Source organism: Tetrao urogallus (assembly GCF_951394365.1).
Source record: "Tetrao urogallus genome assembly, chromosome: 7".
NCBI classification, from domain to species: domain Eukaryota; kingdom Metazoa; phylum Chordata; class Aves; order Galliformes; family Phasianidae; genus Tetrao; species Tetrao urogallus.
Window position 1 is genome coordinate 46,975,842 of NC_136820.1, and position 17,797 is coordinate 46,993,638.

At 46.5% G+C, this 17,797-nt stretch overlaps 1 protein-coding gene across 1 annotated transcript in view; it reads left to right on the forward strand.

Moving 5' to 3' along the window:
- Positions 1-6,017: 6,017 nt before the first annotated feature.
- The window catches only part of PLCD1 (phospholipase C delta 1), a gene marked incomplete at both ends in the record, with an annotated part of 38,971 nt that continues 27,191 nt past the window's right edge, over positions 6,018-17,797 (forward strand). The window contains 2 exons of the mRNA XM_079538043.1: positions 6,018-6,117; positions 10,884-11,048. Coding sequence (XP_079394169.1) covers positions 6,018-6,117; positions 10,884-11,048 — 265 coding nt within the window. The remainder of the gene's footprint in view (positions 6,118-10,883; positions 11,049-17,797) is intronic.

Here is a 17,797-nt window from a genome sequence, read left to right on the forward strand (position 1 = left end):
AGGGAAAAGCAAGAGAGAGGTGTGGGGAAGCGCTTGTGCAAGGTCAGGAAACTGGGCCAACTGGATAGGCAGCTCTGGGAGCCAAAGGTGTTGATGTTTTGGGAGCAAACCATAGCTTCCCTCACAGGGAGGTCAAAATATATAAACACGTATTTAAAGGGAAAGCTACAGATCAGTACTTGTTGAACTGAGCATCCAGGGTGAGATTTAGCTGGCTAAATGCAGGTACCTGCAGGAAAATTCAGGCTTATAGGGTGTAGGCAGATGAGTCTCCTGTCCGCCTGCTCAGTGCACTGTAGATACTTCAATGCAGTCAGACAGACCTGCAGGCCATGCACCCCCCAAGTCCTTACCATGGGTTGAGGGTCTCAGTCCTTAATCAAGCCTACCAGAATGGAAGGCTGCAGACCTTGGGTCAAACATGAAGGTTTCTCTTTTTCCTTATGCAGGTAGAGAAAATGTTGGCACAGTTTCATCTAAACTGCGATAATTCCAGACCTTAATGAGTCAATTTGGACAGTATGTGTGGAGAAATCTGCACACCTTGGGCCGCCCCTCACTTGGGTGCCTTCTTAAGCCTCCTGTTGACAAAAACACAGAAAGTTTTGTTGCCTATTTCTGACTACAGCTACAGAGTCCTGAAATTCCAGACAAACCACGTAGGGGAAAAAAAAAAGTTGTTGTTTTTTTTCCCCTTAGTTTTGCATAACTCGGTGCTGCAATGCAATTATTGCACAAATTTTGCCCTGCTGTGGAATGATCTGAGTGACCTGTATTTCGACTGGGGCGGGTATTTCAGCTTCTGAAGAAACTGTTGAGAAAAGCTGTTAAGCGTCCTTAAAAAATGAAGCTGGGACGCACCTACAATTGACTTTGGTTTTTATGAAGAGAACATCTTCATCAGAAACATGGCTTAGGAATTATGCAAGGAAGCTGTTGCTGCTGGTCCTATCGATCAAGTTGTCATTCTTCTCTTAAATTACTTTCCTCCCACTGTCTTCACACCAGCTACTGGAAAAGCTGTAATTTACTTCAAGCCAGTGATGGTTTTAGTGCCTCTCTACAGCCAAATCTGCTTGTGTGTCATTGTGGAAGGACCAAACCAAACTCTGATCATAGGACCAAGCCTCTCATCACTGGACAAGAGGTAATGACTTTAAACTTCACCAGGTTCAGATTGATGATGATGATGATGAGGGCTGGAGCACCTCTCTTATGATGAAAGGTTGAGGGAGTTGGGATTGTTTAGCTTGGAGAAGGGAAGGCAGGGAAGACATTGCAACCTTCCAGTATTTGAAAGGAGCTTACAAGCAGGAGGGAGACCGAATTATTACTCAGTTAGATAGTGAGAGGACAAGGGGGAATGGAGTTAAACTGAAAGAGGGAAGGTTTAGGTTAGATGTTAGGAAGAAATTCTTCACTTGGAGGATGGTGAGGTACTGGAATAGGTTGCTCAGAGAAGCTGTGGATGCCCCATCTCTGGAGGTGTTCACAGCCAGGCTTGATAGGCAGTCTGATCTAGTGGCTGTCAACCTTGCCCCATGGGAGAGGGGTTGGAACTAGATGATCTTTGAAATCCCTTCCAATGCAAGCCATTCTATGATTTTATGACATTGAGAAAATCTTCTGAGAAAGAGTGGTGAGGCACAGAACAGGCTGCCTGGGGAGGTGGTGGGGTCACCATCCCTGGAGGTGTTCAAGAGCTGTGGAGATGTGGCACTGATTGTCATAGTAGTGGGCATGGTGGGTGGGTTGACAGTTGGTCTAGATGATCTTAGAAGTCTTTTCCAACCTTAACGATTCTATGATTCTATGAAATTTTTAGTCTGGTTTTGAGTTCCTGAATGCAAAGAACTTTAGTAAGGAGTTCTATTTGGATTACATTGAAAGTACAAGAAGAAAGCAGCAGCTTTTGATGCGTCACAGACAGTACTGCGCATGGATCCAGGCTGTCTTTGAATGACCCAGACTGGCAGGAAGCCATGAACAAAAGGTGGCTTGGCTGTGAGGACTGAGTGGAGGAGAGCTGGAAAAGGGGAAATTGTCCTCTCAAAGGATACAGGGAGAAATGAGTCTGAGAAATATTGGGCAGGGTGTCAGCAGTGATCCCAGTGCACCAGAAACCTGCATGTCGTATGGATTCTTGATGCCAGTGGAAGATTTTAGGCAGCAATATGAAGGACAGATGCAGTATGATGCTTAGGAACAATTCCTATATGAAGCTTTAGGATCACCTGGCTTCTGCATAGCAGGACCTCTCAAGGATCCTTGGAAGAGAAGCAAAGTGGGAAAGAATAGCCAGTGTAAGGAAGAGAAAGTGGTTCAGTGATGCTGCTGCCAGCTTCCTGAAGAAGCCCATTCTCAGTGTGACCACAAGGTGGAACTTGGTACATACCACATGCACAGAAGATGTAGCCACTGTCACCGAGCAGCAGTTTGGCCAGCAATGCACCGATGCTTCTGGTCCCAGTAATCACTTCCTGACCCCCACTTCTCCAGAGGGAGTGAAAAGGGGACAGTTGGTGTAGAGGAGCCATTGGCTGGCGCAATCCTCAGCCTTTATCCACCAGGAACTTCAGCTTCTGAGGGCTCCATCAAGGTAACAAACAATGGCAGGTTGACGTGTAACTGCAGACCAACGAAAACATGACTTTTCCAAACTCTCATTGATTCTGAGTCCACTTGGGATGGTCTCCCTCTTGGTGAGGGCTAGGAATGTGCAAGGACAGGCAATGCAGTTCATTAGTAAACAGTGATACTTTGATTGCACTATTATTCTCCGAAATGTAATTCTGATGAATTGCATTCATTCTGCGGGTAAGCCTGGGAGGAAAGCTGAAATGACAGTTAGCATCGTGTAAAATAGACCTCATTTCTTCTTGGTAGCATATACAGAGCAAGACCCAACCTTTGACCTCATTAGTGGGAAAATTTGCTCATGAAATGAGATGTGAATGTGTGGCATTACTAGTCATAGCAGCATAACTTACATCATGTGCATGATGTAATGGGGAAGTGCGAGGTCATCACCAGCATGGATATGTTCATTCCAGTCCCAAATTACCACAAGTCTGGGCACATCAGCAACTGACTTCTGTCATGTCATTTGTGTCAGCGTGATATAAAGAGACATCAGTGTTAGGGCTGTGCCACTTCTGATGTTGCCCAAGGATAGCAGTGATTGGTGATGAGCTCCATCCCCCAAACCACCTGCTTTTTCCTTGGTGAAGTGGTAATGGAGCTTCCTTAGCAACTTTGTATAGGGATGTGATGAAGATTAATTCATTTTGGAAAACTGCCTGAAGAGCAGCCTCAGAATTAATAGTTCTCACATGTAGCCTGTTTCCTACCAGACTGTCCAGCCTTTCTATCACAAGTGTCTTTTTCCTGAATATCAAAGCATTTTGCTGTCTTTGGGACTGTGTTCTGACATCCTCATTCACGTCAATTTCCATTTGCTCTGTGAGCAATCCAGCTGGAATCGATAGGATGATTAGCAAAGCCTCAATCCTGGGTACAGGGACATGAATAACTTCACTCATGTGACAAATGCCATTGATTTCAGTGGGATTGGTCATACGGGTAAAATTGCAGGCTGAGTGTTCACAAGCTTCATACTCAGTCAGGTGTTACCTGCAATGAATAAGGGTCGGAGAATTTATCCTGAAACCATTTTCAGGATCATTTCCTTTGGTGCTAGAATGTGACACAGCTCTGTGCAATATCCATAAGCAGTGCTCTTTATCCTACAGTGCCACTCATCCCTCGCAGCTTGCCTGTGAGATATGGCAATGTCTTTAGATGATCTCAGGACCACAGTACATCCAGATCTGTTGTTTCCCAATGGCACTTCTGGCCCAATGTTGTCAATTTTATTTTAAAGTCCTTGCACCAGCAGAACTTAGACATGCTGTTCTGGGGAAGGAGCTCAACTCAGCGAGTGCTGATCCTCTGCTTGCCCATGTGCACACTGCAGGGATGAATGTAATCAAATGTTCACAGTCTGGGAGGCTCTGAGTGATGCTGTTGCTGGCATCATTTATTAAGAATTAATAGAGATTAGAGATTAAGAATTAATAGAGATGATGAGAAGATGAAGTGGAGGGGCTCAGTGGGCTCCCAGATCGACCCCTATGGGACACCGGCTGGTGCCGGACTGGAGAGCAGTCAGAAGCAAACAGTTTTGCCAAGGCAAGTACAGGAGATGACTCCATAATTAGATCAGTCTTCCCCAGTACAATGTGAAATATGGGAAGTGCTCAGGGACTGGTAGCTAATAAATATCTTCTAGCCATTACATCATGGTGCTCACCTCCCCGCCAAGGGCAAAGCCCCCAGCTCCCAGGGGAGCGCTGCTGATTGCAGCTTCAACATCCAGCCCCTGTGTGTGGAGGAGGCTCACAAGAGGCTGATGGTGTTTCCTCAGACACCTGCCAGCCTAGCTAATGTGTTCAGCATTGTCCCATCCATGAAACACCTTCATTCTCCTTTGCCTTCTCTGGCTGGTAGTTGCAATGTGTAAATAGGCTGTTACTGGTACTGTTCCTCAAGGCCATGCAGTATCTCTGCCTTGTTCCCAATGAGTTTTACAGAACTCAGCAACTGAGTCTGTTGATGCCCTTGTGTTGGTCACGTCATCCATGCTGGTCTGAGTATTCATAGGGCTTGCCTCAAAATGCATGGAAAGGAGGGTGACTGGGGTGCCAGGCACCTGAAATGAGAATCTGCTTCTAAAACCTAATACAAACTGCACTGAGGAGCTTGGATCTCCAGCAGAGACAGTGATGTGGTTTGCTGTTAAGTTTCTTGGGCAGATGCTGGTTCTGCAATAGGGAGCAATCACTGCAGCTTGGCTCTGTTTCCCTGCATTATCATCAGGGCAGCAGCACTGCAAAGGCAATGACAAAAAAACCTGACAAGGTTTGTAAATGCATTCAGGATGGGAGAGCTTAGTAAGTACAGCTCTGCATTTCACTGCAGAAGGAGTCATGGTTAGGGAGGAGGTGGATTTTAGCCCCAGCCATTGCTGGGCAATGGACATGAGAGCCAGTAAAGGAAATTATACTGGTCATAAGGAAAAAATTATTCACTGTGAGAAGATCCAAGCTCTTGTACAGGGGTTTAATTGGGCTGTGGAGCTTCCATCCTAAGAGAAACCCAAAACTCACCTGGACAAGGTGTGAGTGGACAAGGTGTGAGCAGCCTGATCAGTATTTGGTGGTGACTCTTCTTTGAGTGGGTGGTTGAACTGGAGACCTGAAAGAGGTCCATTCCAGCCTGAATTATTCTCTGAATCTGTGTGATCAGTGACTTGTTAAAGCACTGCTGGGGGCTCATCCCTGTACCTGTAAATAGGAATTACAAGAATAAAACCACAGCTATGCTGAAAAGCAGGGTAAGTGACTCACTCAAGTCATGCAGGTAAACGGTGGCAGAGAGGAAATTCTCCAGAGTCTTAGGAAAATTCTCTTCTAAGTGGAAAAGGAAGAGCATTACAGCAGTCTCCAAGCAGCTTTTGGGCTACGTCTGCCTTGGCTAAAAGGTGTTTCCAGCTTCCTCTTCCCTATATGTCAATGGGAACTGCACAGAGAGCTCTGCACTGAGAGAAAGGGTGGAGCCAGGCGCTGGTGGGCAGGCTGAGCCGAGGGGACTTTTGCACTGATTTGGAGCCCCAAGCAATATCTGGGACCCCTACAAACGATGCACAAAATCCCAGTGGTGGATGAATGCAGGAAAACTTGCTCCTTCTACTCAAGCAGCTGCCGGCAGACGCATGGGTGTAATTTTGCATCCAACACACGCGGCCGATGAGCAAGCGGGAGGAGACTTCCCACAGTCCCACCTCCCAGCCGGACTCTGCCCTTCTCTGCCTCCCGCTGCCTCCTCTCCCTTCTTGGAGCTCTGTTTGACGCCGCGCACGCCTGGGGCTCCTGGATGAGCAGGGATCCCTTCGGGGCCAACGGGGCCCCTCGTCCTTCCCAGCGCTCGGATCCTCTTTCCGAGCCCTACGCTGGACCATGCAGTGCATCCGAAGGCAGCCCAAGCGCAGCGTGTCCCAGGAGAACATCCTGCGGGAGCAGAGCCGTAGAGTGGCCGCGTTGAATGGCATCAGGCTGGGTAAGGGACACGTTGGCCAGACCCTCAGCACTTCCACATGCTGGCAGCCTCTTCGTTTCTGCCTCTTTTCCCTGCGCAGAAGCAGCGCTCCACCCTAAAGGCAATTCCAAGGTTATTTTTATACTCTTGAGGTTTTTTTTTTCCCCTTTCTTTTGCCTGTAACCGCCTTCCAGATGTACAAACCGCTTCGTATGAGGCATCAAAGAAAGCGGGACCTCTCTGGCAAAGGGTGGGTTTGAACCTTTCTTGCTGGGCTTTGAGCTGTCGCTGGTGTGAGGATGGCGGTGGCCCCTTTCCTGCCTGATTTTAGGGCTTCTGGGTGGTGTGGTGCCACTCAGAGGTTTGTATTCACCAGATGAAAAGAGACAGGAAATCCAGGGAGTTTCATAACTCCTGTGGCTATGAACTCATGGCTGGTTCCTGCTTTCTGGAGGGACAGCCCGTGTTGATACAAGTTCTTGATTTACGTGGCTGCAGAGAGCAGGTGGAAATGGAAAACAGCCATTTTCCCACTGGAATTGTTGGAATCTAATCAAGCAGATGGGAAAGAGAAGCAGGAGGAGGGAACTTGCTTTATTGCAGTCGTAATTAATGTTATCGGATCAGCAGGTTTGAGAGTGAGCAACGCAATACTACAGATTGTTGCTGTCACCTGTAAACATCATCCTAACCACCTCCTTAGTGAAGCTGGAGTCAGGCTGCTGCTGTGACAGCTGCTGTGTTGTTGTGTTCTCCACTTGCTGTATACCTTAGATGCATTATACCAACCTTAATGTTTTTGATCTCTTGGTGTCTACAGCTTCACAGTGCAGGACATAAGCTTCATGCTTGCTGCACTGCTGAGCATGCCTAAGGCTTTCCTACCTTTGTCAGATGCAATTTTCCCTCTAAACTGTACCGTACACTGAGTATATTCTGTTTAGAAAATATGTGATTGATGTTGTTTGAGGACTGGGGCCTGACCCTTGAAACACATACTGCAATTTTCTGTGACAAGTGTGTATTTGGTATTTTGCAGGTTCTGAGCAAGATACAGCCCTGCCACATATTTCAGGCATGATTTGGACATTGATTTCAGTGTGGCAATTGTTTTTCTCCTGCCCTACATTGTTATATAATTGCAAACCAATATCCCTGTCCTGCTGCACAGTGTTTTTGGAAGCTTTAAATGACATGTGTATATGACAACTCTGGTTCCTTTCATACAGAAGTTTCCATTGCTGCGAGACAGAGTTCTGCAGAGCAAACCTCATCAGCTCCCTGGGGATATTTGGCAGAAATCCCCAGGGATTGTTTGGGCATAAAAACTGAAATGAAGGAAAGCTCTGCTGGGAAAATATGTGTTTTTTTTTTTAAATCTTTTCTGGAAAGCAATTCAAATGAACAACAGAGAGTAATGTCCCATTGACACATCAGGGTGCATTTGTGGTCCTGTATCAGGAGATCAGAGGATGCTGTACTCCTCCTCTGACCTAACAAAACATTGTTATCTGCTTCGTGGATAGAAATGAAGAAGCTCAGTGTCTTGACCAAGGCCATTTAAAGAATCTGTGACAGTGCTTAGGACCAGGCATAGGAGACAAGGCCCTCCCCTGGCCCACTTTCCAGGACCGTTTGACTGAGATACTGTTTGACAAATACAGCGCCATCCTGAAGCAATGTGTGCTCACCCAGTTGACTTGGGTTGCTTGGCCCTCCTTCCCCTGGGCACACCACTGGGTGGTTCAGTCCAACCTTTGGGTCAGCGTTGGCAGAGGTCAACCCAGGGTGACTGCTTTATATCTGAAGGGCCCTGGAAGACTTCCAGCCCCCGACATTAAAGGAATTGTTGTGCTCTTAGGTATTCGTCTTACCCTCTTGTCCTTCCCTGGCCAACCCCAAGAACTTCCTTACTTTGAGGGTGACAGAGCTCTGGAACCACCTTCCCAGAAAGGTGATAGTCTCCTTCTCTGGAGATATTCAAGACCCACGTGGACACCTTCCCGTGTGACGTACTGCAGGGAACTGCTTTAGCAAGGAGTTGGACAGGGGGATTTCTAGAGGTACCTTCCAACCCCTACGACTCTGTGATTCTGTCACAGAGCCACCTTTTCTCCATCCCCTCCCTGGCTTCTCTTACTTCCTTCTCACTTGCACTCCATCTTGTACCTTACCTGTGTGAATCTATCCTGAAGGAGACAAACCTGCCCTTGTTTTCTGCTAGTGGCCATGCAGATTTCCTTGTATGAGACCGATGCAGCTGTTTGCCCAGGTAGTATGACATGTGATACATACTGCATGCAGTTTCTGCGTAACAAAACGTGTCACGGTTAAAATGGATTTCTCGTAACATGCTTATGCACTTAAGCACCCAAAGGAATTGGTGGTTTTCCTGCTTTCCTGTTCATGCTTACCCTAGGATGGCATGTCCTCCTCATGGTCCCACAAGGATGCCTTGCATGGTTGGGGTCTGAGGGAGGACAGAGTGAGTCTGGGAGCCAGAACAGAAATTTTGTAGGTGAATACATAGGAGGAACTTTGTTCCCTCTCCAGGAACCGTGAGGGCTACCATGGCAATGTTAGCAAAGCAAATCATTTGAGGTGGGACCTTTGAAGGACATCTAGTTCAACTCTTCTGCAAGGAACGGAATCATGTACAGCTCCATCAGATGCTCAAAGCCTGGTCCAGCCTGACCTTAAATGTCTCCAGGGATAGGGCATCCAACATCTCTCTGGGCAGTCTGTTCAAGTCTGTGACATCTCTGTTCTTGAAAGACCTCCATCTCAGAGAAGAAGCCTGAACATTGCTGCTCAGGATACCAAGGCTTTGTGAGGCCTTTGTGGTGTCCTTCTTCTTGGCAGTCTCGCCTCTTGTAGATCCATGGGTATGTCTAAACCTCAGGAAACCCAAGAGGGGATTAATTAAGCAGGCACTTAATTACTGAGACAGCTAATTGAATGTAGAGGAGGCAAAGAGGCCACAGCAACCTTTCAAGGATCTCCAACTTCCACAATAGTGCTTTCAATTCTGGATGGCTCGGCTGGGCTCAGCCCCAGACCTGCTCCTTGGTGTTGGCAAACCCAATTGAAGTGGCCTGAGCTGCTCAAAGTTGTGCTGAGCACAGGACACCCTTATATTTCTCGCTGTCAGAATTGTCAGGCTCTTTCCCAGCCTGAAATACGCTCTTCAGGCCAAGCTGTTCTAACTAAAAACACACAACGCTGCTTTTTGCTACAACCATTATGATCCACCTTGGTGCTCTGCAGCCCCAGGCATTTAGCTTTCATGTATGAATTATCAGGAACATGGGGTTTGGCAACTAGGGTCTCCTTCTAGGCTTGATAGTTCAAGTAATGCTTGGTAGTTTATTTGTTTGCCTTGTTCAAATAGCAGCTATTCAGGGCAGTAATGTCTTCCAGAGAGGGGCAAAGACAGTGATATGGAAAAATGCCACACTGCAATGTAAATGTTATTGCATAAATCAGTTTACTTGGATTTCTATCCTGTGAGCATTGGGAAATTTCCTGTGATGGGAGTGTTGGGTGGCTGCAAGTGGCCAAATAGTTATTAATGAGAGTCTCATCTGCATTGTCATGATAAGGTTGGCAAAAGTCACGCTGAGTTGGGATGTGCTTGCTCAGTACTACAGAGTAAAAGCCTTTGATGCAATGACAGAGGTTTAATAGGCAAGGTGCCTATTACAGAAAGCCCAGGGTGTGTTCCTCATGCTTCATTCTCTTGCCCACCTCTGCCACTTCACCCACTCTTGATCTCTAATTAATGGCTTGTTTGAGGCACAGAATCTGCAAGGTATGTCGGTATGTGGAAGTCAGCTATTGGTGAGACCTTCAAAACCAGGCAGAATGGAGAATGTGTGTTTTCAAAGCCTCAGTAGATGCCTGCTTCTCCTCTAGATATCGAAGTGCCTTCCTGAATCTAGTCTAAGATCTAGCCTTAGCCCAGAGTTAATCTCCGAAGTTCCTGGGACCAGAAGGGGACTGCCTTTCAGAGAGGGAAGGGAGACATTGTGTGTATCCTGTTTCTGTGAAGGAAATTTGTTCAGAATAATGCTGAAATCTCTTCAAAAGTCACAACAGTACTCCAGTTACAAGTTACACAACTTTCCTTCCTCTGCTTTTACCGCTGTATTGTTCTTTTTATTGCTTTTGCATGCTAATTATATCTGCTGGGAAGAAGATATTTTATGCTTGTGAACCACCTGAGAACAGATTGCCCGAGGAGGCTGTGGATGCCCCATCCCTGCAGGCATTCAAGGCCAGGCTGGATGTGGCTCTGGGCAGCCTGGTCTGCTCGTTGGCGACCTGCACACAGCAGGGGGTTGAAACTGGATGAGCATCGTGGTCCTTTTCAACCCAGGCCATTCTATGTTTCTGTGATTCTGCGATTCTAATTATACTTAAGTGTTCGGACTCAATCTGAGAAGTCCACAAGGCTACGGTCTCTTTTATGAACGTAGAATGTGACACAGCAGATTTCTGGGTCCCTCTACCCCGCTGTTCTCCCTAGAGCTGGCTGCACTGCAGGTGGTTTGTTTTTGTCTCTCACTATTGTTCTGTGGCAGTGAAAAACCTATTTACATTATTATTGTATGTACAGAGGGTGGACCAGGCTCTGAGCACCCTGATCAAGCTGTAGGCGTCCCTGTTCATTGCACAGGAGTTGGACTAGCTGGCCTTTAAAGGTCCCTTCCCACTCAAATAATTCTGTCTCTATGACTGTTTCTTTTGCTGACTCTCGTGGCATTACCACTACTGTTTCTCCCTAGGCTTGAAAGATGACAAGGACCTGAAGTTCCTCTTGAAAGGCAGCCAGCTGCTAAAAGTGAAGTCAAGCTCTTGGAGGAAGGAGCGGTTTTATAAGCTCCAGGAGGACTGCAAAACCATATGGCAGGAATCAAAGAAGATGCTGAGGTCTCCAGACTCACAGATCTGTAAGTAAAGTTCGTACCATCACAGGCATAGAGCACTGACTGCCTGGGGCCAACCAGGACCATTATGAACTAGAACCAGGGGTTCCTGGGGTAAACCAGAGCAAGGACCATTGCACAGTGAGCATAATGACATGGAACCATGAGACCAGATCCTTCACACATCCTGTATCATACACTGAGTTACGCTCTGAACACACTAGACTCATACAGACTAGACTCATACACTGAGTCTGCTCTGAACACAGCTAGGAAGAATCAGGAATGTCAGGAATGGTCACATTTCCCAAGCTCATGAGCTACTGCTCAAAATTGTCATGGGGCAGAACAACAGGAACCACAGGGGCTGTGCGACGTGGCATGGTGTGACAATGGAAGTGCAGGGAAGGGCACACCAACAGCAGTTGGCACCCAGCTGTCCCACTGCTGTGTGGGATTATCACAATGGGGCAGTTGGCTATACTGGGTTCAGCAGCCCTGCCTGGCTTATTTCTTCCCCAAAGTACAAGTTCAGGTTACTCAGGTGTCTCTGTGGTTGTACTTGATTCTCTAATGCCCTAGTGCTCAGTGTGAGACATAGGTTGAGCATGCATGGCATGGTATGATGCACTTTGGCAGTCAGTCTGGACAACTCTTATCTTTGCACAGCCTTTGCGAATGCATCGTGCAGTGCAGGTCAGTAATTATGTCTCACGAGGAAACCACAGAGATGTGGAGATTCAAGGGCTGTCAAGAGATATCTTTGGGAAGGAAAACCTTTTCCCATCCTTATCTTGGGAAATCAAAATCTGTCCCCATTGCAGAAAGCCCGGATATGACAGTCAGTAATTTATGGGCACAGGAAAGCCTATCTATACCAACATCACCCATCTTGGAGCCATAACTGGGACCAGGAGCTCCTGGTCATGATGTCAAAGTAGAATCAGGCAGGCTATCTATCTATTTGTTTTGTTTTCCACCTCATTTGGTGTTTTTCTGACATATTGCTCTGTCCCTGATAATCACGGTCTGGTAAAGCCAAGAGGTAAATGAATAACATGTAATATATTTTATAGCATCTTGAAATGTGAAATACTGTCTGCACTGTTTACACAGTTGTTTTTGTAACAGTCACAACTAACTACATGAAGAGTCTTCCCACAACCCACAGATGATAATGAGGAGTAAGGCAGTAAAGCAAAATATGTTTGGTTTACTACCAAACTCTTCTTAAGTGACCCTGGGCAGTTCATTCCCCACACATTTCCTTTTTGCTCATCTATCCAGCAATAAAAGGCTTTGGATTAGAAACCTAATCCTTACTGTGTGTCCTGAGCTCAGCTGAACTGCTTAGGTACCAATACATTAACTCATAATGACAGCAATTAATGCAAAGGCCCTAGGGAACATTTGCTTGTAAGGAATGCCTGTGCCATTGAGCTCTGTCTCATATAAAAGCAAAGTCCTTTCTCAGATTATGTCTTGCTACAAAACAAACAAGGGTGTGAATGGAGAAGAATGGAAACTTTGGAACTTTAATTTTTGTGCTCTGAGCCAGCAGTTTCCAAATTATAGAGTCTGAGAGCACCTTCAGCAGCTGTCCCAGTCCCCTCCGATTCCCTAAAGTGAGTGGGTGGGATCCTCATGCTGTGGCTCCAGGGGCATTGAGGCTTGCTTGGAGAGGCTCTGGTTGATCCTATTCTCTCCATTGCTGATTATATATTGTGTTCCTCTTAGCTGGGTGTTGGGCACAGGCTGGGAGTGTGTCAGTGTGGATGTGGATTTACACCAATCAAGATACACTTTGCTAACTGGGCACAGCTAGCATTGCCACACTTGGGGCAATCCCACATGCTCCTGAAGGGGCATGCACTTCCTGCTGGCAGTTGTGATGCAAGCTTATGGGAACACTGGAGGGCCACCTTGGAGTGCTTTCAAAAGCACTGTGGATATGCCTGAACCTGGCAGTGATCAGGAGAAATGAGCACTGGACTGATGCTCAGCCCCCAGCCACAACCTCAAGACCATCTGTTTTCCCATTTCTTTCTCTGTTTGTCCTCTGAGACCTTCCATCCCCAAGTTATCAGTGTGACTGCTGTGTTTGAACTCGTTTCTTGGGCTTCTGATTTCACCTGATTTGTGTTTAGTTACAGAGGGGATTATCCCAGCTTCAAGCTGTGACCTCTGGCAGGTTCTATTGCTACAGCTGCCTTCACTTTTGGCTTGAGATTTGCAGGTGGTCAAAAGACAGAAGAAGAGTGCAGGATTGTTGATTTGATACTCAAAAGGCAGGGACTGCGAGGCGAGTCTCTCCAAAAGGTTACCCTTCCTTGTTAACAGACAGCAACCTTGCACTCCAGTGCAAAGCCTTTGTAAAACTGATGATAAGCTGCCTTTTTAGGAAGGAAAAAGAATGAGCAAAGTGGAAAATGGGAGATTTGAGCACCAGGTCTAATCTTATCTGCGGCAGAGCTCACAGCAGGAAGATGGAGGCACCTCAGAAGAGCAAAGTCTGGATAGGGTAAGGGTTATACTTTTGTGTTTGGTCAGTTTCCTGTTATTCCTGTTCCTATAATCAAGCAGAAAGGCTGTTTGTAAACCATTGTATGGTGGTGCCTGTAGGAGGTAAAACCAGGGATCTCTAGAGTTAGATTAAAAAAATCTCAGCTGAATGAATTTAAGAAAAACAGCAATATATCAGGGCTGTCACAGGCACAGATGTTGCCTGGATGAGATACATGGTGTACAACCATTACCTTCCTCTGTTGTCTTTTATTTTAAACAACTGGAAATTCAGATTGGATGCTGTCTTGATATCTCTGTTACCCACAGGGCTTTCTGGGGAATAGGCTGCCATTCCAGCATGGTTGCTACATAGATAGAACTTAATCCATTTATTCCGTATTATGTATAATTCGCTAATTTTCAGTATGTTCTATTTAGGCTCAGGAGAGCCTCTAACAACAGAGTTCAAGTGGCAAAATTAGCAGTTTGGGGGCAATAGAAACGGCTTGCGCCTGGTGGCTTGTAGATGGCTGGTGCAATCAGTGCCAGATCCCTCCTGAACATCATTGCAGTGGGAGGGAAGGAAACCATTGGGGGTAGAGGGGTTTGCATTCAAAGAGCAGCAACCCATCAGTAACGCTGTCTTGCTTAGCTTGGTCTCACCTCCATATGAGAAAGAACAAAATGCCATGTGCTGCTTTCAGTGAAATCGATCGTTGGAACCAGCTGAAATCCCTGCTGTGAGCTCTCTTGAGCCAGACTCGATCCCTTTAAAAACTCTCTGAACTTGAGGATTTGTAGGGATGGTTGAAAACTTTCCCGTGAAACATCCTGATGAGCGCTTGGCGGAAAAACCAGAGAACTGAAAGGCACAGGGAAAAGGCTGACTGAGTGGGTACGATTCAGGGATGTTATAACAGGGCTCAGAAGGGGAAAGGGCTTTGCGACCTCCTGCAACCTCTTTCTGTTTGTTGGAGGCTCAGAGAGGTGATGCTTCCCATGACAGCCATGAGCGACCATCGCACGCTGTGCAGGGGATGACTCACTGGGGGTGCTCTGTGAGTCACGAGCCGTGCAATCAAGAAACAAGTTTGTGAGTTTTGGCTCAGATATTCCCATTTCTAGCCAGAATGCTATTTAGTGTTGTTGTTTTTTTGGGGTTGTTTTTTTTTTTTTTTTTCTTCCTCTCTGTTTTGGTTAAAAAAAAATCAGGTTGGGAGCAAATTGCCTAGAGGTGTTTAAGGCCAGGTTGGATGGGGCAGTCTGATCTAGTGGCTGGCAGCCCTGCCTGTGGCAGGGGGTTGGAATCCGATGATCCTTCAGGTCCTTTCCAACCCAAGCCATTCTGTGATTCTATGACTCAATTTACAGAGGTGAGCTAAATTCAGTTGCACAGCTGTTTAAATGAAGATTGTAATACTGCATGAAGGCGTAAAATCGATATTTGGATCTGACAATTCACAGTATTAAAAATGCACTGAATTTGTTCCAGTCCTTCCCAGTTCCAGTTTTTATATGGCTTAAACACAGTACAATTTAAGAATATATTTATAGCCTCCTACCAGTGTTTGTCAGAAAACCTTTCCTTTCATTTTTGAGTTCCTTGACATTTAGTAACACCCTTAACACACCACTTGACGAGCGTCCCATGCTGTTCTTGTGGATGGATGAACGATTCCCTCCATTTAATTAATTTCCTCACCTTGCCTTTAGGAGAACAGAAGGGATGTGATATTTCTGAGCTTACTCATGTCAAGAAGTGAAAAGTTTAAATTGTTCCCGTGGATCTGATAAGTGCCAAAAGCCAACAGAAGCTCTCAGCAACCTGCATGCACGCAGCAGGCAGCTGGCTGCACCAGCAGCTTCCTCCTGGGGTTGGTTGGGTGCATTCTCTAGGTCTGATCATTGCTTCGTGCTCAGACACATATTTGTCCCTGGAAAAATATTTGCTGATGTGAATCTGTTATGCAAGGCAGCCATCAGCTGTGGAAACAAAACCGTCTGTCTGTGGGTCTCATTAGTTTTTATCAAAATCATTCAACCCATAAAACAAGTCACTTTGATTGCAGAACTGCCTGTTGTTTTTTTTTTTTTTCCTAATTTAATTTAATTTTAAATCAGGCCACCACGTGAGTTTCTGGGGCAGTTTTCAACATAGGCTGTCTTCTAGCAACTACTGACCTTATTCTCCACAGCATATGTTAAATGCAAAGGTGGAAGCGTTGAAAGCCTCCGATCCAAATTTAGTGGCACTGTAATGGCATGAGGAGTAGGAACTGGTTGCAAAAATAGTTTGCAGGGACCTGCTTGTGACGTCAGGAAGGAATGTAAATACAGATCACTCTATTTACATCAGCACCCCTAGCTGTGTTGGTTATACAGAAAGGCTGGGTTAAGACCTTTTATTAAAAGATATTTCCAAACAACTTGTAACATCAGTTGTGCACTGTGTATTGTCAGTTGGTGACACAAACCAGCAATAAGAGCAGATCTCAAGTTAAACAATGTGCTCAGCAAGTCAGGGAGCGGGGAGAATGGATGAGGAGTCAGCAGTTGAGAGCTTGGGTAATTCAGGCATGGGGAGAAGAGTGGGCAATGTGGTCAGGGCTAAGAAGGCACAGAACAACAGGACCTGTGCTGAATCCTTGTGTGAAAGCATCCATCAGTGATAAGGGTACTGGATAACCTTTGGTATTCCCAATCCAGGGAGCTAATTACAAAGGTCCTGATTCTACCATTAGCATCAGTCACCAATGGTGAAGCTAAAAGCAACTACAGTGCTTTTTCTGGGGCAAAACCGGAGAGAGAAGCAGCACATCGTGCCAGTTTACCCCGTGTGCTCACTGCAGGGACCCAGCCTGGCAGTGCAGTCCTGGGGTCAGGACCTTTGTATGTTTTTGCAAGGTGCTGACCAGACGTGGCTGAGCTCTGGCTGGGCTTGGGCTGGAGGTCTGGTTTCTCTGCAGACAAGCAGTGTTGTGTGCAAATATGCAGAGAACTATGAACAGCTCAGTACATTTCTCATCTGACAGTAAACAGTAGTGACTTAGTGAGACAATTAAAGTGGGATACAGTAATTCAGTGTGACTGAATGCCACATTGCAGAGATCACTTGTTAATGAAAGGGAAGTAGGATACGGAAAGTGAAAGATATAAAGGGCCCCCAGAGTGACAAATATTGTCCCCCTCCTCTAACAAGTAACTCAAGGCCAGCTGTTTTGGCAGTTCCTCCGAGTGTCCATACATTGACCCTCATCTCTTTGTCAGCAAAAGTACAAGGAAAGAGAAGCAACTTGCTGTCCTTTTGCTTTGCATGCTTAGCTTGCAGGAGATGTAGCTTCAGTTCATTACTCTTCTTTTCTGTAAAACTTTTGTCTTCTGTTCTTCCTTTTTCTGTATTGTTTGGGGTTAACAAAGTGTCCGTGCTCCCAGCACAGTCTTTCAGAGCAATGACTGGAGAAGAGATGGACATTGCCTCTGGAGCAGAAACCAGTGTTCAGGGTTCATCTCTCAGACTAATGCTGCAATCATACAGTGCCTTGTCATGCTTGTATGGCTCTTCAGCATTTATATTTTCGGCTACCAAGTGGCCTGCTGTGCATACATGTGGCCTTATGCATTCCCAAGACCTAGCATCTCTGGGTGCTGTTTGTAGGGTGATGGCCCACAAATGGCCTAGCCTGCTGCATGGGTGCACGGGGCTGCAATCCTTGCTCTGAAATGGATTTGAGAGCACCTTATAGAAGATGGTGGGGCCAGCCCAGGTCCTGGTGGGAGGGAGGAGAGGAGCCTTGCTTGCTCTGTAGGGGAGAAAATGGCTTTAGGGTCTGGGAGAGCATTTGGGTCAGGTGGAGACAGAGGTGAGGCTCCATGCTACTCAGCTGTGTTGGACCTCACATCTCTGTGAGACAGAGAGGAGTGATTTCACCAGCTCCAGGGAACGTTGGTGTATGTTTGTGTGAAGAGGGAGCTGTGGCCATCAGCTGTGGTTCATCACATTGGCACCCACAGCAGCCAGGAAGGCTGACCAGGATGTAACCTGTTGGACTCCGTGCTGGGAGGTCAGGAAGGACACCAGTTCCTTGTGTTGAGTCACAGGTTTTGGGCTTCACACAAACCACCTTTTCAGCAGACATAAACGCTCAGGAGAAGCAGATGCAGACTTTCCAAATTCTCTTCTTTTGGTGGTTACGTCCCCACTGTGGAGTGTTGGAAAGGATGGGGAGGTCACAGAAAGATGCATTTGATGGGTGTTTGCTGCAACTGCT